The sequence below is a fragment of the Gymnoscopelus braueri genome, assembly GCF_963280865.1.
Source record: "Gymnoscopelus braueri genome assembly, chromosome: 2".
Taxonomy (NCBI): domain Eukaryota; kingdom Metazoa; phylum Chordata; class Actinopteri; order Myctophiformes; family Myctophidae; genus Gymnoscopelus; species Gymnoscopelus braueri.
In genome coordinates this window covers 40,433,559-40,456,981 of record NC_137604.1, presented here as the reverse complement: position 1 = coordinate 40,456,981, position 23,423 = coordinate 40,433,559, and the positions used below count along the sequence as shown (strand labels likewise).

General features: G+C 46.5%; 1 protein-coding gene across 3 annotated transcripts in view; it reads right to left on the bottom strand.

Moving 5' to 3' along the window:
- The window catches only part of cntln (centlein, centrosomal protein), a 152,562-nt gene that overhangs the window by 40,513 nt on the left and 88,626 nt on the right, over window positions 1–23,423 (bottom strand). For 2 of the 3 annotated variants that reach the window (XM_080454439.1, XM_080454441.1), the window contains 7 exons: window positions 21,541–21,638; window positions 19,742–20,319; window positions 16,139–16,220; window positions 14,111–14,183; window positions 13,415–13,716; window positions 3,285–3,503; window positions 621–718 (listed from right to left, as the gene is read on the bottom strand). In XM_080454439.1, the coding sequence (XP_080310565.1) occupies window positions 621–718; window positions 3,285–3,503; window positions 13,415–13,716; window positions 14,111–14,183; window positions 16,139–16,220; window positions 19,742–20,319; window positions 21,541–21,638 (1,450 nt within the window). The remainder of the gene's footprint in view (window positions 1–620; window positions 719–3,284; window positions 3,504–13,414; window positions 13,717–14,110; window positions 14,184–16,138; window positions 16,221–19,741; window positions 20,320–21,540; window positions 21,639–23,423) is intronic. The other variant, XM_080454440.1, reaches the window with a different exon arrangement.

The window sequence follows — 23,423 nt, the reverse complement described above, 5'->3', positions numbered from 1 at the left end:
TTTGTTCACATTAATGTATGTTATTTTGATAGAAATGTACTCTTTGCTCTTCCACAGATGCTACAGTATGTTATTTAGATACCATGTAGTTTAGACAGACGCTAGGTTTGATGTTTACCTGGTAGTGTAGTTACTTTGTATCACTTAATTGTTTTATTTTCACTCTATCTACCTGACCATTTACCCTGCTGTTTGTTAACTAGGATTCAAGTCATTTACCCTCTGACCTCGCACGTTTAACTTTGTAAGTTGCTCTGATAAGTGTCTAAATCATATGCCATCCAGTTGTCAGCACCGTATACCACATTTAACACTGGACTGGAGCCAATACGACAAATTACTGGAAAGCTGCTGTTGCAGTCAGTGAATAAAATTAATTATTGTCTGAGAGAGAGAGAGAGAGGTAGAGAGATGGAGAGAAAGTGTGTGTGTGTGGGGGGGGGGGGTGCAGGTACTGCAAATAGAGAGAAATAGATACAGAGCCAAAGGACAGATCATCACAATGAAGGAACGTCAACAAACAAAAGCACGAAGAGAGCCAAACAAAACCGAGCAGGGGAGAGAGGAAACAGGAGTAGAGTGAGAGGTGGTGTGTGTGTGTGTGTGTGTGTGTGTCTAACTTGTCCTGCAGCTTGCGGAGTTTGTCGTCCCTCTCTAGGAGCTGTGCTCGTAGAGCTTTGTTAGCCGCAGCCTGCTTCGTCGCCTCTGCACTGGAACTCTGCACGGAACACACGCACACACGCACACGCACACACACACACACACACACACAGGAAGGAGTGAGAGAGAGACAAAAACAACATACATATAAGAGGCTAAAGCACCTGACAGAGGAAACGTGAATGAAAAAGAGACTTAGAGAGAAAGAGAGAATTAACGAGAAAGGGAGAGAATGGCATTAGCAGTTTGCTAATGCATGTATTTATGCCAGTGCGTGTGTGTGTGTGTGTGTGTGTGTGTGTGTGTGTGTGTGTGTGTGTGTGTGTGTGTGTGTGTGTGTGTGTGTGTGTGTGTGTGTGCATTAAGACATGGGGGGGCTTTGTGACACAGGCTGATAGCAGGTCAGCCGCAGTGTGACTCCTCATTACGCGTACAGCAGGAGGGTGCAAGGTGCTAAAGGAGGTTAACATGGACGGACCTGGACGGGACGAGGAGAGTAATGAGGAGAAATGGCAATTTAATGCCCCTCCCCCAACCCAGTGAACATTATGATAAAAGCACATAGGAGCAAATACAGTGTACGTACGATATGCACTTTTTTGCACTGTATTCTTTAATTAATGCTCTATTGTGACCATCATTTTAAATAATTTGTTTTCCAAATCTGTGGCAATTTTGTGGTATGTTTTATTAATGTCAGTAAGCAGAACTACAGCTCACCACTTAGTACATATGCATCTGCAAATACATTGTATATAAATCAGTCAACACGGCCTCTAAGCCCACTTGCTTGAGCGAATTCAATGTCAAAACCAGAAAAGGTAAAATATATATCTTGGATATTCTTCCATTAAGGCATTTTTGAGTCAAAAGTATAGTCATTACATGGAACCTCACCTCATCAGGTTAATACAGTGTCCCTCACCAGTGTGAGATTAGATTCTTAATTTAACAAAGCTTTCTACATGCTTTCTCTTCAGAATTGGCATCCTTCATTCTTGTGTCACTTGCAGATCTACTGTGTAGAGCAGTACATGCACACATACTGTATGCATACGTGCGCAAGCACACACACACACACACACACACACACACACACACACACACACACACACACACACACACACACACACACACACACAGTTGTGACAGAGAGCCCTATGGCTGCTGTGTGATCATGATGACACGGACAGATATGTGAATGTGCGTGCGCTCCCTTTGGTTTAAAGTGAGCCGAGTGTCCCTGATGGGAACTCTGACAGCGCACACAAACCCCAACCCCCCACCCCCGCTGTGCTCACTTCCGCACCTCTCCCACTGTTAATGTCACTTGACATGACTTGTCGGGCCTGTGTGTGATGACTGTAGCAATCTGTCTGGTGACACTGACGGAAGGGGGAGGAGCTGAGGATGGGAGTGGGGCGATAATGCCACGGTAACCACAGTCAACCCAATCCCACATCCCCCCCCCCCATCCCCATTTGACGTGGGGGCCCGTCTCTGCCCGTTACCCCTCGTTTCTCATCTCCCTGACAGGGGCCCCGTGGATGATCAAATGATGAGAGCAGGCTAATTCGTGTCGGAAGTCACATACAATTTCAGATGATGATAAGTGTAAATTGGAAAGATGGAGAGGGAGAGAGGCAGGTTCGATGGGAGGTTGAAGCCGTGACACCATTTCAAAGAAAGAAGGAGACAAAATAGTGTGAGTAAAAACCTTGTTCCCTTGTGCCCTGCTCCGAGAGTGAATGTGGTTTAAATAAAAAGTGAAACATTTAAATGACAATGTTGAAATATGCAGGCATTGTCTTCTGAAGATTACAAAAATGCTGATGCTCAGAAAATATAATAAATATCAGTAAATATTGATATTTAGCAGCAACTGTAACACAATGGAGCCGTAAGATTCATTTTCACACTCTCAGAGTTAAATGAACACCTTGGATTTTGCTGTGTATTTGGAAAATAATAATTGGGAAGCTAAAACAATAATATAATAAATATATAAATATAATAATAATAATAATGATCCCCTCAAAAGCACACAGAAGCAGAATCAACCGTTTCATTAACATGATCACACTATGACAACAGACAAACAACTAATAGGAAGTGCACAATCATACCCATACAGGTCCATTTGGTTGCATTTGTACACTCTGCGAGTTACATTAAAGGAGAATTCCGGACAAATTAAGTGTTATCTTTCATGTCTCGTTACTCACCTAGCGACGTAAAAAGTGGCGTTCTTTTTTTCCATATATTCCCCTGTCGTAATTTTTTAAACCCCCTCCGTTGTCATAATGGGAGCGTGTGGGTTAGTGAAGTTCGTCTCTTATAACCGATGCAATGTTATTTTTTCTCTACTACGATTCATTGTAGAGTCTCATGATAGTCAAACATGCGCTGAAAATTCCTGCGAGCCTGCCGTTAATGGCGAACGATTTAACACTGGTTGCTTGTTTCCAGAATCTGGCAACACGGGTTGCCAGGTTCTGGAAAGAAACAAGCATCCAGTGTTAAAACTTAATTTGTCCGGAATTCTCCTTTAACACTGAGGCTTTACTGTGAAGAGAAGCGGGTCACTGGCCCGCCACTCTTACCCCAGTCAAACAACCACTGACCTTCAGCCTGGTCTGGAGTTGCTTGACCTCAGCCTCAAGGGCCTGGAGGGGGCCCGGGTTAGCCGGGCCAGGCATGGCCTTGTCTTGGCTGCAGCTCTCTGTAGTTCCTACTGCTGGTGGTGGGGTGGGCTGAGGCAGTCTGACCTGTCTCCACTGCTCCAACTCCATCTCCAGGACTCTCTTCTGCTGCTCCAAGCCTGCCAGGTCACAGGTCAGCTTCTGTACACACATGGACATGGATAGACAGAGGTAGGCTTACTGTAACACCACTAACAATATACAAACAAACATGGATACAAATAAACAAAATGACAGCAGACCTGAATTTATACTATCGATCACACGTTGGAGAGAGAATTATTGGGTTATGCCACACTGCTACAGGAACTAACTACCACTACAGCTACAAAAGAAATACCGGCAGTGGAAACAAACGTGACATAAAACCTGTTTACTTCAATTCAGTTTAGTTTCCTTACACAATGATAAACATTGAAGCAGAATTATACAAAAACAAGACATAGAATAGAAGAGTGTGGCGTCCTTGCCAAATCCTAAGATCAATAGTAAGTTACTATGTATGCTTGTGTTTTGGAATGAAACCACACAAGAACAAAGTTAATTTATTGTATGCATAGATTTTCAACTATGACCCTAGTTTCACACTCTTTTTAAGTTTCACTTTCACTTCACCAGGTTGTTCTGTTTCGTGATGTCTGTGATTGGTGTACTTTTGAGGGGACAGGACAGACATACATACAAATAGATAAACCAGGTAGGCAAAAAAAAAGAAACTGTAAACGAACGTATTCAAAATGCATTTCAATGTAACTTTTATAAAGGAGCGATAAGGACCGTGAGAAAGGAAACACTAGAGATCGCCGATTCCCCACTAGACATAAACACATTCAAACACAATTTTCATTCCACTACACGTGATACATAAATAAGAGACAATGTGAAGACAACCCGTGTGAAATATGCGTTAGCCAGGGGAGAACCGCTGCTGCCTCGGCTTTGAGAGCCAGCCTGTGATTTTAAACACCTATTTTTATGTAAATACGGAGGCAGACAACCCTGTTGCCTGGTCATCAGGGCCTAATTTCTGACTGTGATTGGCGTGCTGAACAGAGCTGTTTTGCGGAATCACCACTGAGCACCTCGGGACGGAGGGAGGTTGCTGTTTTGGACGAGCTGTTGGGCGCTCAACTCCGATCCTGGGGACCCAAACTATTGATGTAGTTTTCTATCCTACAAAGTAGTTCACTGGTTCCCAACTCTAATTCTGGGGACCCAGGCCGCTTCCTATTCTAGTCTTTTTTTTCTCTTGCTTTAAAAATTTAGAGTAGCCAGTTATTTTTTACCCCCTTTTTCTCCCCAATGTAGTCGTTATGCCAATTGATTCCTCCCCACACACATTTCTGTGTTGTCACTGCCGTTGCATCCTACTGACTCACCTGCCAGTGAGGAGCCCCCACCGGGAGGACGTAAAGCTATTCTTACCGCCCAACACTCCCCGCTGACAAGTGCCGCCCCCAGTCTGTAGGATTACATGCTGGGGGGACACATATCTCCCTCCCCGCCAGCTTCCCTACCACGAACACCAGGCCAATTGTGTTCGTGTAGACGCCCGACAAAGCCGGATGCACCACGGTGGATTCGAACCCAAAACCTCTGTGCAGGTGGGCAGGGATTTTACCACTGCGCCACCCAAGCGCCTTCCTATTCTAGTCTAACTGCTGGTTAATTGGTTTTAGAATTCCGGTGCTGAGGAGCAAGGCTACTGCTAGTTTTCCATCCTTCAAAATTGGTTAATTGGATTCAAATGGTTTCTTGTGTCTAAACTGCTCCGTTATTTGATGGCCTAAACCCTACGATGAAAACTGGGACTGTGAGCCTCTGGTTTAGATTAGAACACCGTCTGATCATGTACAATGCACTGTCATCAGCTAGCTTTACATTAGCACTCGAGGTGAGTGCTTTTAACCGCTGACTCGGAGCAAGACTTATCGGCTGCTTGTGAAGGCTATGTAGGACAGTAAGCCACCTCAATGAAGTCTGATTTAATACTGCCACAATTAGCTGAGCTGGTATCATATCAAACACCAGGCATGCTTAATGGGATGAGTACGAGACACGATACTGGAGGATGTGTGGTGTACACGTGCGCGTAGACACACAAAAGTGAGAACCACACAGAAAAAAAGCATAAGACATGCAGAGACACTCACACTGAACACAAAATCACTGACGCTCACGTTCACTCTGTCACACACACTGCTGAAACCGCAGCGTCCCCTGGGCTTGCTCTCTGCTCTGCATACATGGAGGTTATTGATATCTGGTTGCCGGCTAACACCTTTTAATAGCATCTCCCTTGTTTTAGGTTTCCTGCTCTGTGCTGTGGAAGAGACATGGGACATGTCCCTCAGGACAGAGAGACATAGAGACAGTCAGAGAGAGAGAGAGAGAGAGAGAGAGAGAGAATTGAGTAAAAGGAAAAGGTAGAGAATGCAAGTAAGAGTATACTACAAAGGAAAGTACTGAGAGAGAAAAAAGGAAGAACAAAAGAGTGGGAAGGAGTACAAATTAATGAAAGAGAAAGGGTGACAATGTGTGAGATCCTGAGGAGAGTTAAAGAGAAAGCGAGGGTCACACACACACACACACACACACACACACACACACACACACACACACACACACACACACACACACACACACACACACACACACACACACACACACACACACACACACACACACACACACACACACACACACACACACACACACACACACACACACACACACACACGGTCCAGTGTGCATGTGAAGAGTGGCATTGATGACACTTCCCGTAAGACAGGCTTTGATTTCAGTGGCCATCTTCATCCCCGCTGAGACTTGACACTGACATGACTCTGATGTACTGCAGGACCATTAGGCTGCAGAAGATGACACCACTATCACTCCCTCTTCTCTCTTTCTCTCTCTGTCTCTCTCCACTGGGGACGGGTCTGACTGGTGTCATTCCAAGTGATAGCCAATCATGAGCAGGATAAATAAGGAGACACAGGCTCCTCAACTAGCTTGAGCACGAACGCACACACAACAGTTGTGTGTGTGTGTGCCATCAGCAACACTTGCCTACCATAACGTACACATTATGACAAATGATTTATCATACCAGCTCCCCAATCAACAGCCACTAGTTCCGCTGTTTGCTAAGCCTTTGATGTGACACATGGACACACAAACGACATAAAAACTAAATTAAACCAACGTCTCACGACATACAACTACACGCCCCTCAAATTCTACTCGTACAGTCTGTGATGATGTGTCCCAGGGATTAAAAGATGCAGGATTCTGTCACATTTTTCCCCCTTACTGTCAGCTATGTCTGCCCCCCCCACATATAATCTGGTGTAATCCGAACCTCTTACATGCAGTAGGGAGGGCAGGACGTTCCACTTTTTCAGATAACGGCGGTGGCGGAGGCAGGTGGGTGCGGGCGGAACAGTCTGTTGGAACGTAACGGGGTAATTTGGGGGACTAAGTACCATGCAAGGTAGATAATCCAGCAACTAAAATCAGCCTGTATTTGGATGATGGGCGTGACTGACGGGTTCAGATGAGAGGTGGACTAACAACTTAAAATGTTATTACATTTAGATGACTGATTCAGGGCGACTTACAACAACGATTTAGTTCCAAGTCCACCCGCATTACCACCAGAACAAGGGTCAGAGCCATGTGCTTCAACTGTCATCTAAGGATCTTACTGTGATCACACTGTGTCACTTTTTCAAGGATCTTTTGAAAGTCATATACTGTGTCACTTTTTCAATTAAACAAAAACAAAACATTTTTGAAAAAATAAATCACTGGTATATTTTTTTATACAACAACCATTCCACATAACACGCATGACACACACATGACACGCGATAAAATGTATTTTCACAAAAAGAGATTCCTGCCAAATTATGATTATCATTATTTTAATTATTTCTCAGACAAAAACAAAAAAATAGGGTATTTTACGGTATCTTTTCTATATCAAATTAAAAAGTCCAGGTTATGGTTAATGTAGTAAAATAAAATGTCTATAAACAAATGCAGAGCTTTCTATCACTTCTTTATGAGGTGTACCAATCTGGTTTTAGAGCTAACAACAGCACTGAAACAGCCCTCGTCAAAGTAGTTAATTACCTTAACAGTGATGTAAACATACCATTTATTTTAGGGAGAAAGGGGAAGGGGGGTCCTATGTTAGTCTCACGAGGGAAATTCAGCTTCAGCTTCACCCAGCTGATGGCTGCTCTAATGGTTATGATGAGTGCTCGAGGGGGAGCAGTTAGGGGTTGAATGTGTTGCTCAGGGACACTTTGACACATAGCCGGGGCCAGGACGAGTACCGGGAACCTTCTGTTTTCCCAGATGGCTTCTCCATTCAGCTAGAGGCTGCTTAGAGTTGTTAGACATGAGTGCAGCCTTTGTCACTCTTTGTTGATATTGATAAATAAATAAATAGACTTCTTCTTCTGTCTGGCCATGTTCTTAAATCATTTTCATTCTACAGTACCTAAACGACTGGACTGTTTATGTTTGTCTGGGTAGTTTAAATTCTGACAAGGGTCAGTCCCTGGTCCATTGATTTTCAATCTACAGTATATGATACAGTACCACCATTCAATGACACGTTGGCCACGTTTTCCAAAGAGATCCTGCGTAGGGAGTTCCGTGCGGTCCTTACGAAGGCTCCGGTAAGAAGGCTGCCCTAAGTTACGGGTGTTTCCCGAACATGCATGTAAGCGCCTCTCTCAACACAGCGCTCGCAGTATCTTAACCTTAACAGAGCTGTCCTATCAATCGATGCCAGACTAACCGATTGTTCCACGCAACTTCCTTATAAGGTCATGCTCGCAAATTAAGTTTGGCTGTAACAAGTGGGATTGTACTCGGCCCACCAATAGGATAATGCTGTAAATTAACAAGCTTTAAGCGCTGTTGGTAACTGTGACTGCAAAATACCCTTGTTTTAAATTTTAAACTCTATCACTTCCTCTTTCTATATCAATGTAGGTTATAATATGAAGATAGTGGTGTACTGTGGATGTTTTAACTAATGGAGCGCAACGTCAGGCGCACATGCACACGCTCGCGCATACACGTGCATGTGAGCGATCGCCAATTGAAATAACCTATTTAATATGTAGGCCTATTTATTAACCCACAATCGAATGTTATTCTATTTAATTTACTTGCATAATGGGGACACTTTAGTGTTTTCATATACATTTACCTTGCAGACATCACCTCACCTCTGTAATTTAATTCATGAATCCATTATCCAAACGTTTTGTTTTAAACGCCAATTCATGTTGCGCTGCTGTCTCCATTGCGCCTCTATGTGCCCAAAAGATCAGATTTATAAGCTGTCGACACGCCATGACGCAGTAAGTTGATAGCTTGTATGTCAGTGTTTTTGGGTAGGCGTCGCACTATGTATCTGGGTTTAATTTCCGAAAGCCAGTTACATGTAGATAACACGTAACGCACAACCAGCTGCTACTAATGAAGGTACTGCGTACGCTCAGAAGGCTTTCGGGAAACGGGTTTGCTGCTACGCCCTACCTTAGGACAGCGTCCCAACCGCCGTTCCGCAGCCCTTTAGTGTGCCGTCTGAGATGCCTTGGTGTTCCGTTAAGAAATTTGAAAAAAAAAAATGAATAAAATTGGAAAAAAATTATATTACCCAAAAAAAGAAATTTCAAGTGTCCTATAGCGGCCTAACGGTAAGGTAGACGGAAATGGCAGTGGATGTATTGGATGCAGCTCAAAGTGAACCTATACTCAGGTATTTAGTTTGTCGTCGTCCGACCTTCCTAGCCCTCGTTATCAAAGAAAAACGGGCGACAATGGCGAAAACTCAATCGAAAATCGGCGTAAGTGGATCAAGATGCATACATACATACATACATACATACATACATACATACATACATACATACATACATACATACATACATACATACATACATACATACATACATACATACATACATACATACATACATACATACATACATACATACATACATACATACATACATACATACATACATACATACATACATACATACATACATACATACACACACACACACATACACACACACACCCTAAATCTAGGTGTGTCCTGGGATCTTTTGGCTATGCCAGGTGTGCCTTGGCACCAAAAAAGGTGACTCTTACGCACAACCGGAAATCGCTTTGGGAAACCCGGCCAATTACCATTCTTATCCTGACAATACACAGTTGTACTGTACATCTCACTTTCACCAGATAACCTCAGTCCTATGTAAAATGTATTAATTGCATTGATGATATCAAACAGTATGTCCCAAGACTGCATTTTGTATATCTGTTTGTATGTTTGCATTTTTTTCCTTTAATTGTAATGTGAAGCACATTGAGTTTACGTGGTATGAATTGTGCAAGAGATCTAAAATTACATCTATGGATCCAAAATGTGATAACACACTGGTGGTGTCCTTTAAAAGCTACTTAGCGTTGCCAGGAGATGGATACGTCAGACGGGAAAAAGAGGGGAAAAAAGAAAGAAGGAGACAGCAAAAGTTCTGTCCATTGACATAAAAAAAAACCTGTACCTTTCCTATATGTTCAGCACTATTAAAAGAAAAGACATGACAAAGAGCAGCCATTAAAAGGGTCAGGATTCTCAGCCCTCTGACAATTATGACAAAAGAAAAGCAGATGAAAACACTTAACGAGCGCCTCACAGAGTACTGTATGTGCACGTATGTCTGAGTGTGGGAGAGTCTGTGTGCGTATGCGTGTCAGTGTGTTTATTAAGACAACCATGCATGTGAGTGCATAGTACTGCATAGTACTGTAAGTTTCTGTCTGTGTGTGTGTGTGAGTGTGAGTGTGTGTGTGTGTGTGTGTGTGTGTGTGTGTGTGTGTGTGTGTGTGTGTGTGTGTGTGTGTGTGTGTGTGTGTGTGTGTGTGTGTGTGTGTGTGTGTGTGTGTGTGTGTGTGTGTGTGCATGTGAGTGTGGATGCATGTCTGAGTGTGTCAGTCAATGCAGGCCTGAAACTGTACTATATATAGTGTCTGTGTGTGTGCGCGTAGTACCACGTACGTACGTGCGTGCAAGCATGTGCGCGCGTGTGTCAGACAGTGCAGGTGTGATGGTGGCGATGCTGTGTGTCTGACAGAGAGGTCTGTCGGGACGGTGTGATGCTAGTGGCGTGACTGACTGATGAAAGTGTCACCGCGCTGTTTGACACATGTTCCACTTAGCAGTGAGCCAACAGACAGGGCACAGCACGGCACAGCAAGGCTCGGCACGGCAAAGCACAGCCTCTCTGCCCAGCCCAGTCCTCAATTACTGTACACTCCCAGCTGTTTTTTGTTTTGTTTATTATCTCCGCCAGGCCGATAGGCTGAGAGGCGGATATTATGTTATTGCCCCTGTCCATGTGTCCAGCCCAAAGTTTTCAAATTGGCCTCATGGTGGCGCTCTAATAGGCAATCAAACTAAATATCCCTGCATTCCTTGGATCATGACACAACTACCCATATAGGCCCAAACTCATAATAGCTGTGCATCCTCCTTTGACTTTTCTGTCGTTTCTTCCCCATAGACACACAGGCTACATTACACGCACATAAATAGGCGCACGCACGCACGCACGCACGCACGCACGCACGCACGCACGCACGCACGCACGCACGCACGCACGCACGCACGCACGCACGCACGCACGCACGCACGCACGCACGCACGCACAGGTGCTCACACATGGAGCAAGCAGCTCCGTCTCTCAGCAATCGACTTGTCTCGTTAAACTTGAAAAAACAGCCCTCAGTGACGTCTCTGCTCTGTCATGTCAATGAGCAAACTATCTCCATGCCACTAAATAGCACCACAGCGCCTACTGTCAGTAATGCTCTCAATTATATTTTGAGGTGGCACAGATTACAATTTTGGGAGCGTATGCGAACTAACATGGTCGCAATTTCGACCTCAGAAGAGAGGATGGAGGAAACTAAAATAAACGATAAATGACAAAGGAGAGAGGAGAGAGAGAGAAAGAGAGAGAGGGATCAGCACAAACAAGTCTCTGTGAAACTGCCAGGGTGTTTCTCACATGACAGCCCGCGCCCCTGCACCCCCCACCCCCACCCTACCCCCGCCCCCTCCGGGGGCCATCCTAAGCCAATTACAGTCAGAGAGAGCGCTGGGCCGGAGAGGCGTGCAGGGACCGTCTGGAAACAAGCCCAAAGTCCAGCACCTCCTGCCCTTTTCTGGAGAGGGCAACAAGGCCTGGCTGGCTTTGGCCAAAGTCAGAGCAGCTCAGCTAGTTATTAATACTGCAGGAGATACTGTAGCAAACAAACAGGAAGAAGACAACCACCTCCTCTCTGGACACTGGCTCACACTGTGCTCTGCATTGTGTGTTATTGACTCAGTGTGTGTGTGTGTGTGTGTGTGTGTCATTACTGCTGCGTCTGGGTTTGGGGAGGTCTTGTTGGGGCCCTGTTCTATCAACTACAGGGGCAGGAACACAGGGGCCACTTCCTGGGCAGAGGAGGTTGCAGGGGCCACACTCAACAACAGTGTACACTACACTATACCACACACACACACACACACACACACACACACACACACACACACACACACACACACACACACACACACACACACACACACACACACACACACACACACACACACACACACACACACACACACACACACACACACACACACACACACACACACACACACACACACACACACACACACACCTAATCAGGCCTCCAGTGGGTTTGGATTGGTTGCTGCCATGACTACAATCACCAACTGGGGCCTTCTGCTAGTCTGACTAACGTGTGTGTGTGTGTGTGTGTGTGTGTGTGTGTGTGTGTGTGTGTGTGTGTGTGTGTGTGTGTGTGTGTGTGTGTGTGTGTGTGTGTGTGTGTGTGTGTGTGTGTGGTGTACACTGTTGTTGAGTGTGGCCATGACAAGGAAGAGTTTGTCCAGAGTCCAAAGTAGTCAGTGTTTTATTTATATTGCAGTGCTGTCTAGTTTTTTGTATCTGGAGGTAAGGACTAAATCATTGATGTGTGTGTGTGTGTGTGTGTGTGTGTGTGTGTGTGTGTGTGTGTGTGTGTGTGTGTGTGTGTGTGTGTGTGTGTGTGCACACGCGCGCGTGTGTGTGTGAATGAAACGGTTGGCCACTCACAATGGCAACTAGTGACAACGCTGTGGAGAGATGGACTGTTCAAACATTCAGTGGCAAGTGGGAATCGAGAGAGAGAGAGAGAGAAAGAAAGACAGAAAAAGAGGGATGAAACAGAGATAGAGGGAGAAAAAGAAAGATGAGCACTGGGTCGAGTGACAGCATTAGAAATGGAGATAAAGAAGGTGGGTGAAATGAAAAGGGAAAGACAGACAGGGAACGAGAAATACAGAGGGAGAGCGTGGTGAAGAGAAAACAAGAATGAGAGTGAGGGAGGGAGAAAGAGAGAGAGAGAGAGAGATCCACCTCTCTCCTCCATGGTGCTGACCTCCACAGTAGAGGGCAGGCCTGTCAGACACACACTTATTAAGCATGATAAGGGCAACCCTCAGCTAACATGGGGGGAGAGAGAGAGAGAGAGAGAGAGAGAGAGAGAGAGAGAGAGAGAGAGAGAGAGAGAGACAGAGACAGAGACAGAGACAGAGACAGAGACAGACAGATACATGAGGGAGTGAGAACAATAGATAGAGGAGGGAAAGAGAACAGAGAGGGGGTGAGAAAGAGACAGGGAGAGGAAAAGAAAAGAAAAGAAAAGAAGAAAGACAGAGAAAGACAGAGGGAGAGAGACACAGAAAACGGAGAGAGATGGAATAAGTTAAATCGGTAGAGAGAGGGAAACATGGAATGAGAGACAGAAAGAGCAAGAGACAGGATACCACAGAGACAGAGGAAGGAACAGGACGTGAGAGACAGCAAGAGATGTAGAAAGAGGAAAGGTTTCTCAGTCTTACAAATTGACCTCTCTCTCCCCTGTACAACCCCTGAGTCTCTCTCCCTCGCTCCCACCTGTACAAGCTGCTTGCTGCCGCGAAGCTTTTGGGTGAGGGAGTTGAGCTGTGCAGCGATCGTTTCGTTGGCCTGCCGCAGCTCCTGCGCCGCGAGCTTGCTGTCCCTCCTGGCGCTCTGCAGAATGTCCACGTGGTGCTGCAGGGCCTCGGCACGCCGCCGCAGGCTAGATGTAGAGGAGGAGCCTGCCTCCCTCCTCTGCCTCCTTCTCTCCTTCCCCCTGTTGCTGTTGTTCTTCCTCCCACCACACTTCGCCTGTTCTCCTCTCGTCCCTCGCTCCCCAGGATCACGCTGTTCTTCATCTAACAGGGGAGACAATACAACACACACACACACAGGCGCCTAGGAGTCGACAAGTGCACAGAGACATGCTCCCGATCCCTATTTAGAAAGCTACCGCTGAGAATTGGCTCATAGAGAGAGTTTGAGTGTGTGTGTTTGTCTTGTACACATGAAACGGTGTGTGCGTGTGATTTTCTACAAGTCAAGTGTTTAAGATTCTCCCTTTATAACCGATACACAAGCTCTGAGCACTAACAAAGAAACACGCTTGTTAACTTCTGAAATACTTGTTTCCGATCAAGTGAGCATCTGTGGTGTGGCGTGGTGTGGTGTGGTTTGGGTGCAATTAGCGGTCGATTAGGCTGCTGCAAGCTGTGAACGGCTTGCATGTAAAAACAGGAACACTCATGCTACCTTGGATCGGAACACCGCTTTCCGTTCTGTCGGCTTCTTCTCGGGCGTTTGAAACGGCGGCGTACCTGCAAGACTGAGGAGAGGAGAGAGGGGGGGGCGAAGAGCGATCAGTGACACAGGCATTTAATGCAACCCAACAGGCTGACACGCTGCGCTTCCTGGAACCACACCGTGGATCACAGGGCTGTGCTCGCTTTTAATGCAAAATGACAAATCACCTCTTTTTTTTGTGTGTGTGTGTGTGTTAATAATTCACCTCGGCCCGTTCACACGACACTTTGACTCCTATGCGGATATGCTTTCTGACAGGCTGCTACATACCATCTCTCTCCCTTCATCCAATCACTGTCTCACCACACTGATGTGCCTCTACGACACGTGCACGTGTACGTGCGTGTGTGAGAGAGAGAGAAAGAGAGCGAGCTTTCCATACATCTGCTTAACATCTGTGTGGGTAAATGTATCCATAAAACTGGGTGTTTGTGTTCATGTGTATGACTCTGCGATGACTTTGTGCAAGTGACTGCATACTTGTTGTGTAATGTATGTGTGTGTGTTTGTTTGCATGCACACACACACACACACACACACACACACACACACACACACACACACACGCACACAGTATGTGAATGTGTGTATTCGAGTGCGTGCGACACCTCCTAACTACACTGCTGTTTGTAGTGACATCAAAGAGTCCTCTTTGTAATGGTGGTAGGGTTTGATCAGCGCTAGGTTTGATCACATGGAGCCTTGTAGGGAGGAGAGAAAGCCAGAGAGAGAGAGAGAGAGAGAGAGAGACCTTTGGTTTGTGACATAGAGAGGTGCAGGGGGCGTGAGGGCCAAGGTTGTCATAGTGGTGAGCCCAGGCGGAGCTGACAGGCACACCGAGGAGAGGAGGGGAGAGGGAGTCTAACTTCCCTGACTACATGTAAAACAGCAAACTCCCTTTTCCTCAACACCACCTTCAACCACCTACTTTAGCTCCCACTCTGCAACTCCTACATCACTCAAAGACAGAGAGAAAGAGAGAGATCAGCTTTAAAGCTCTCTCTTCCCCCCTCTCTCTCTCTCCTTGACAGACTGCAAAGGAGAAGAGTGTGATCTTTCTCTCTCTCTCTCTCTCTTTCTCTCTCTCTCTCTCTCTCTCTGGGGTACAGAGCTGCCATGTACTGCTGTGCAGGGGTTTGATGTGGACAAGAGCTAGAGAGTCCAAGCCTATTGATTTCCTGGTGTGGAGACGGGAGAGAGGGTAGAGGGATAAAGGAGTGATCGGAAAAGCGGCATGCCTTGGTGACTGCAGGTGTTAACTGTGATGTGGATGGGAGCGTGTGACACTCATTTGTACAGGTAGACGCACACTGAACAAGTACAGTATTCCACTGTGTACCAGCAAAATCTGATAAATAAATATGACCACGCGGGCATTAATTGCCACCCAAGCAGGCTGAATCAAACCTTCCACAAAAACAGTTTTTGGCGGCCGAGTTTCATCTACGTTTGACGTTGTGACTTCCATATAAGCAGAGGTTGTTCGCAGCGGCACTTTAGCTGGGCTAACAGGTTAGCTGCCATATAACCCTTGGCTTAGGGAACATTATGTCTTTAGCATGTGCTGATTGGTCAGCTGCCGTATAACCCGGGGACATCCAGCCGTTGACCATTCAGCACAATGTCACCAAATTCTCAGTCCCTTTATCATGTCCCCCCACATATGATACATTTTGTCAACTACAGCACTGTTTTGTTTTTTCTTTAATAATTTTCCTTCAGAATATGAGTTGATGTTGAATAATTACAAATAGCCTATAAAATTATCATTATTATGCATAATTATTATGCAGAATAGGCATGGCTAGACTAGAATAAATCTATTTCCTTCTATTAGAATAAAAAAGAAAACTCCCTTTGGCTTATGCAATGTAGAATTCGAAATAAATAACGGCAACAAAAGCAAAAAACAGTCTTACTTAGTGTCTTACTAGATGTGAAGACAGACAGAGTGTGGTGTGCGGAGACAGAACCAACCTTTTTGCTGGTGTAGCACTGCCGAGGTCTTCTCCCTGAGAGACTGCTGTTTAGACTGTCTGAATACTCATCACCACTGTCGCTGAGGACACACACAGAGACAAGATGATAGAGTGGTTACTTATTGCAAGGCCAAGAATCGAACCGGCAACCCCCTCTGGGTCGCAACCATGAGTACCACCCTTGGACAAAAATCCAATTTACTTTTGTATGGTTGGTTTAAGTTGATATCAAGGAAAATATGTGCATTTCTTTTTGCCTCCATCACCACCCAACACAAAATCAATGTCCCGCCCAATCAGAGAGAGGGAAATGTAAATATGGGTGTAAATGAAGTGAAGGGAATGCATCAACATGTATGAGAGCCGCTGTGGCCTTCATTAGCCGTGGTTGTGTGACAGATCTGTGTGTGCGTGTGTGTGTGTGTGTGGATGTGAGAGGCACGGCTGAGTGGAGATGAAACCTCCCGTCCTCTGATGGACGTACGGCAAAAGGGCTTTCAGATATGTGCGTAACTGTACAGTGTGTGCGTGTGCGTGTGTGTGTGTGTGTGTGTGTGTGCTTGCATAGACATAAACACGCACACTCGCACACACACACACACACACACACAGTACAAGGTTACACACACACATAGGTTTTTATTGACAGCGACCTTTGACGTGGAAGCGAGTGACATTTGCACTGGTGGGTTTATTAAGGTGGGGCGCGGGGAGCAGAGAGAGAGAGAGAGAGAGAGAGAGAGAGAGAGAGAGAGAGAGAGAGAGAGAGATAGATAGATGTGAAAGAAATGAGATCCAACTAGAACGTGATAGGGCCTGCAGCTAGTTGGGGTTAAACCTGGGCCTCGGAGGAAGGACAAAGGGGCAAGGGGGCAAAGATGATCACTAACCAGGGCTTCATACCCATGTACCTACCTTACACGAAACACTCATACAAGCAGAAGTGTTATGGATGGAAAATTGTGACTGTTTGATAAACCTGTGAGAAACCTTTTTAATAATTTTTCTCTAAGGTGGGGTGTTTTCATAAGGTGTTTTATTTTTTTTACTTCACTATCAAGTTACTCTATACACACCCTCACGCTTGTTCTCACACACATTTACATGCACGCACGTCACACGCAAACTAAGACATCTCCCTCTGAGTCTGACCCGTGCACGCACAGCCACGCAAGCGAATATGCATGTCTGCACATGTGTGCCCACATGGCATGGCCTCTCTCTCTCTCACACACACACACAGTACAGTGTACCTGTAGCCAAATTGACATGTACTCAGTGTGTCTCCACCTGTCTAGGCTGAACATTTGGCCTTCAGCAGTCAGCCAACAGGAGGGGGTGTTAGCCTTGGACATATAACCTCAGGAACTGGCGCTGCACTCTGTCAGATCTGCTGAGTGGACAACACAGTCCGAGACAGCGTTGGCACACCATAGCCACGCTTCAGGGTACGTGTGTGTGTGGGTGTGTGTGTGAGAGAAAGCCCTGTACGTGCGCACCCATCCATATCCAGATGATGCCCATATGCAACTTCCACTACCAAATGGATTATGTAGATCACTCTGCGCGTAGGCTTATGATATTTATTTTCTATTTTGATGTATTTGGTAATTCCTACCCTCTGTTCTTATGCCCATTGACATCATTGAGATAATTCTAATTTGATTAAAGGTAAACGTATAACTCATTGTGGTTCTATTAACACCACAATGTGTTTGTGCCACCAGTGGGAGCTCGGACCAACCAACACTACCCTCATCCCTGCTCCTGCTCTACAACCAAAACTTGCTGATGTGCTCAAGATGGCAGGCTGCCCTCCAGCAGCTCCCACATCTGATAGAGGTGAGCCAGAGGCAGGGAAGGATGAGACACAAGGCTTGTCAGCGGACCTTAGTGAGTCGGATATCTTTATTCAGACGCACTATTCATACCTAGGGTCAGACGAAGGAGAAGAAAAGAAAATACTAAAAGGAAGAGGGGTGAATGTATTTTGCAGACACAGAAAGGAAGAGTAAGAAAGAAAGACACCTGCGAGATGAAAAAGGTAAAGCGCTGAAGGATTTACAGTTCAGACTCAATTGACAGGTGCCTTTAAATAAGACAATGTCTCAATTTAGGTTGCCCTCAACCCCCTCCCTCCTCCGCAAATCCTCTTAAGTCCTTCTCTCAGGTACAGGGTGCATTTGACTGCCGCTTATTAGCCACATGGAGAGGTATTAGAGAGGCAGGTCATGGCTGCACCCCAGTCCCTGCTAAAAGGCCTCGTGTGGATACGGCTAGGCTGGATTACATTCTGATGAATTAGTTGGTGTAGAGGCAGAGGCAGAGGCAGAGGCAGAGGCAGAGAGAGAGAGAGAGAGAGAGAGAGAGAGAGAGAGAGAGAGAGAGAGAGAGAGAGAGATGGAGAGAATGTGGAACTGAGAGAGAGAGAATGCGAGAGGAAGGGAGATGAATATGGGAGAGGAGCTCTCAAGTGTTTGAAATCGAATCATTTGCGAGCATCACTCAATAAAGGTCTGGCTCGGTGGCTTTTTTGCATAAAACATACATGAAATAATTACTGTCGATGGTTCTTAATTTAGAGGGTGTTAAACAGCTTGTAGACAGCTGGTACCGAGCCGAGTGGGGTCATTCAAAATTTATCTAAGTAAATTAAGGCGAGGAGAGAAGGAAGAGAGAGGAGGGGAGTACGTGTGTGTGTGTGTGTGTGTGTGTGTGTGTGTGTGTGTGTGTGTGTGTGTGTGTGTGTGTGTGTGTGTGTGTGTGTGTGTGTGTGTGTGTGTGTGTGTGTGTGTGTGTGTGTGTGTACACGCGTGAAGAAGGGAAGTGCCTATCCGAGAATCGACACACCACAAGATAACTGAACTGACAAGGCTTAGGTTGGGATGTGTATGTGTGTGTATGCATACAGTGTTTGTGCTTGTGGTGTTGCGGGTGGAGTTGGTGGTGCTGTGGGGGCTACTTGCAGGGGGATCCTTAGCGCTGTCAAGGGGGGTGGTAGTGAATATGCAAAGGACCGGTAAATTAAATCAAACTGCCAAACTGTCAATTCCAGGGCGGCGTGACTGGTGCATGAAAATGGCATCAGTGGAAGGTAGCGCTGCATCGGCGCGCCCCGTTATCCCAGGGCTTTCCTGGCACTGCTTCAACTCTGCGTGCAGAGGTGGCTAATTTTGCATGCAAATTTCAGTCAATAAGCTCCGAGCAAGGCGTCCCAGGATATTTCAAAGGATCTGACAGTAGTTCCCCCCCCACCCCCCCACCTGCTCTCACTCTCTCACACTATCATTCTCTCTCGCCACATCTTCCTTTGGCTCTTGAATACCAACTAGACAGATGCTGAAATTCAATCACACATTTGCTTACGCTTTGCATATGCACGTTGTCCCCTCAATGCAGCATAGCCCCTTGGCCCCCCAGCCCAGCACCTTGCCCCCCATCCCATCACCTCCGCCCACCCCCCTTTACCCCAACTAGAGAATAATGAGGCGGCAAGAACAAGATAGTGTGTGTGTGTGTGTGTGTGTGTGTGTGTGTGTGTGTGTGTGTGTGTGTGTGTGTGTTCTTGCGTGCGTGCGTGCGCGTAGGTATACTCCGTTACCTATCAGCGCTCATGTCCTCCCACTCGTCCTTAGTGGGGCTGGGGCTTCGGCCTCTCCAGCTGATGGCTTGATTGGGGCCGACTGCTGTGTGGCTGTGCTGGCGCGCTGGACCTCTGAGCCTGGCTGTTTTGAATTTGACCTTGCTGCTAATGGTGCTGGTAGCTGCTCTCTCTCCTGTTGTTCCTGCTCCTCCTCCCCTCGCTGTCCCTAGCACCGCTGCTGCTGCTGCCGCAGGACGGTTCCTATAGAAGTCCCGGGCAGCTCGGAGAATCCCCAGCTCCTGTCTCAGCCTCAGCAGCTGCCCGCGGAGCCGGGCCGTCTCCTTCTGCGAGGTGTCCAGCTGGGCCTCCAAAGCCAGGGTCTCGCCGCGGTGCCTCTCCGCCTGGGCGAGGGCCTCGCCCCGAGCCGCCTCCTCGCGGGCCGTCCCCTGGCCGCGCAGGCGGTCCAGGGAGGCCTGGAGGCTGCGGTGGTCGCGGGCGAGCTCCTCGTTGGCCTCCAGGAGGTCCTCCTTCTCCTCCCTCAGTCTCTCCGTCTCCTCCTCTAGGGATGTCATCCTCTGCTCCAGCACCTCCATCTGCTGGGACCACAGACACATGGAGGGACTCATACCTGGATCTCTTGCCACCAACAGCAGCATGGACATGTATTTATTTGAACAGGGAAAATTAGTTTCCCCGTTTGACCTGTGTGTGGTAACATCCACACAGGATTAGCCTAACATTCGGCCTATTACAGGCCTATGTCTGGTTGGCTGAGTCCATTTCAGGGATTAGACCACCCCCCTCCATGGACATCTGACTTGCACCCCCCTTTCTCTCCACACCCCAAGACCCCCTGATCCCCCCCCCCAACACACACACGCCCCTCGTCACACTTCACTAAACAACGAGCGGGAGCACTTAGTCTCTTTGTTAAATCTTCGGTGGAGACTGTTCAGCGAACAGTGGATGCCTGCTGGGTTCATACCCCCAGGCAATCCCTTTTATTTGTCTCTCGCTCTGCCCTCTGGTAAAGCACGGCACCTTTCAAACAAAATTAGATAGTTAGGGCCCCCCACCCGCACGAAAACCAGTCACAACCACGAGGGGGGGGGGGTGGACAGACAACCATTAGAGCAGTGACACACACAACCCAAGTGGGCAAACAAAACTATAAAAACACATCATTTCGAATTATCTATTGTTTCCGGGGCATAAATTAGCACCATCTCTCCCCCTCTGCAGGTTATTAGATCCAACACACTGCTTGTCATTCAGTAATAAAGGCGATGACAGTCTCCATTACACCGCCATATGGCATTTGTTGGCAAGCAGTGCAGTGGCATCATCTGCTGTGAATTATGCCTTAATTCCTCCGAACAGAAAAAAGTTCAAGTTGCCTGTGTCCCTCTGCATACTCTCTCTCCATTGTGTCGCTGTGTGATTGCTTATGTGCACGATATTGCATTTTTCATGGGATCTCCAGCACCTGCCACTGATGGGAGTATCTCTCAAAGCCGCTTGTTGCGAAATCTGGTACAAGAACATTATTCATCATTGCTTGTAGCAGTTTTTTTTTTTGTCACAAAAGCAAAATTGCCTGCCCTAAGGTACATCTTATCATTTGCTAAACTGACTTTTTATAGACTAAATCTGATAAGAGTGAGGAAACCATTTCAAAACCATTCTTCATAGAGCACAAGGCGAACTTGCACATATTTCACCACTTCAAGGCATTGTGCTTTAGTTAATCCTCTGTCGGGTGTTCTTTTATTAGCGATGACAAGGGAGAAATGTAAGTGACGGCAGTAGTACTGTACCTTTCTTAATGACTGCTCCGTTCGTTCCGCAGAAACACAAGGCTTTTTGGGAGTACTGCTGCTGACCTGGTGCCCCTCTGCCACTTTGTGAAGCAGTTCTGTCCAAGGGAACAAAGCAAATTATTTTGAGACACGGCATGTCAAGGCGCTCAGGCTATTCAATCAATAGGACTATAATAAAGAGGACACATTAACTCAATTAACAATCATTAAGAGCTAATTTTCTGTCTATTGTGCTGCCGGTTCTTTTCAAAGCATTTACCTAGCAAATTCTAAAGGTTCCTTTTTTTCCTTTTGTCAATCAAGTCGGAAAAAATAAACTCACAAAATGTCAGAAGGCCATTTTCATGGGGACTAGAGATAACTGAAGATGCCCCCCTTGCTCAACCATTTAAATCATATCAAGTAACCGTTAATAGCTAGTAATTACAACGGTAGTGTTGATTCAGTAGACCGCTAGGACATGCAAGGAAAAGCTTAATTCAAAAGCACAGCATGGTTCTTAGAAACAGCATGCAGCCCTCCCCTGGGGATCTTAAACAAATCCTGCAAAGTCTTCCAGTCCCCCGTGAACCCTCGAGCTGCACTTTGTAACACCATTTCCCCGGGGAAAAGTTGATCTCTACAGAATAGACTAGTGTGCAGCTTTCATAGTTGTGACAGAAGCATATAGATAAATCTGCATAACGAAACGAAGCAAAAGAGCCAACATGCAGGTTTGATACACATGACAATGTGTGAACACATGCACATGATGCATACACGCACGCACGCACATGTGCACACACACACACACACACGCGAGCGTGCATGTCTTTTTGTCATCTCGTTGACATGTCTGTAGAAGAGGAAATACGTTCCCAGCTCACCTGGACACAAAGAGCAAAACCAAACCATACCAAAAAAGTTTCCACCTCTCGTTCCGGCAAGTTAAACTTTCATGGCGGTACAGGCAAACTAATTTGTGGAACGAGGCTGGAAGCATTAAATATTGAGCCCCCTGACTTTTCAGGTCAGTTGACCTTTTGGAAGGAGTAGCAGAAGAAGAGAGAGAGAGAGAAAGAGAGTGGAAGGAGAGCATTAAGAAAAAGCGAGAGAGGAATACACACTGCAGAGCTCCCACTCTCTCTCTCTCTCTCTTTTCCGCCTTCCGCTTTTTTGCATTTGACAACTTTGCCCTGGGAAGTTTGTTACTCTGAATTAGCCCTCTCTTTTGTCTTCCCGGCGTTGTCACGTCCAATCATGCAGAGCGCCACACAGGACAGGAGGGCTGCCTGCGTTGGCTGGGTACATAACCAGAGAGAGGAGACAATTATCCTGGCCCCAACACTGGGTGGCTGGGGAGTTGGGCACCTCGGCAGCGCTACCTTGATGAGGATGCTAGTGGTGGCTCCCCAGTCACTCTCCACTGGCAGAGGAGGCGGGAGGGTCCCGGGCCGGCTCTGTGGCATACATTAACGTCGCTCTCGCGTCTCCTCAACGGGCCGCAGCACAAAGGGCCACGATCCTTTCATCTGCTGCCTTTCGTTAGCGCGATCCTGACGGGGCCTTTCCAACCTTGCCTCCCCTTTCATCAGGGTCTGGGGAGGGGGTGGGTTGAAATGCAGTCAACGTCAGGGGCCACTTGTGTAATATGGTTGTTTTGTGGAGAACACATACCGTAGTGTTTGCTTCCCGGCTCTGTTGTTATTGACGGCCAGAGGTCCAAGTAGTTAGGTGTCTTGATTTACAAGGTGAAATTATTGCTGATATATTTTTTTTTGCGTTTTGGGGAGTGAGTGCGTAAAAAGGAAACCCTAATGTGTGTGTATGAGTATTATTTCTATGTCCTACTTTTACAGCATTTGTCGAAACATTTTCTCTGATGGGATGATTACTCAGCT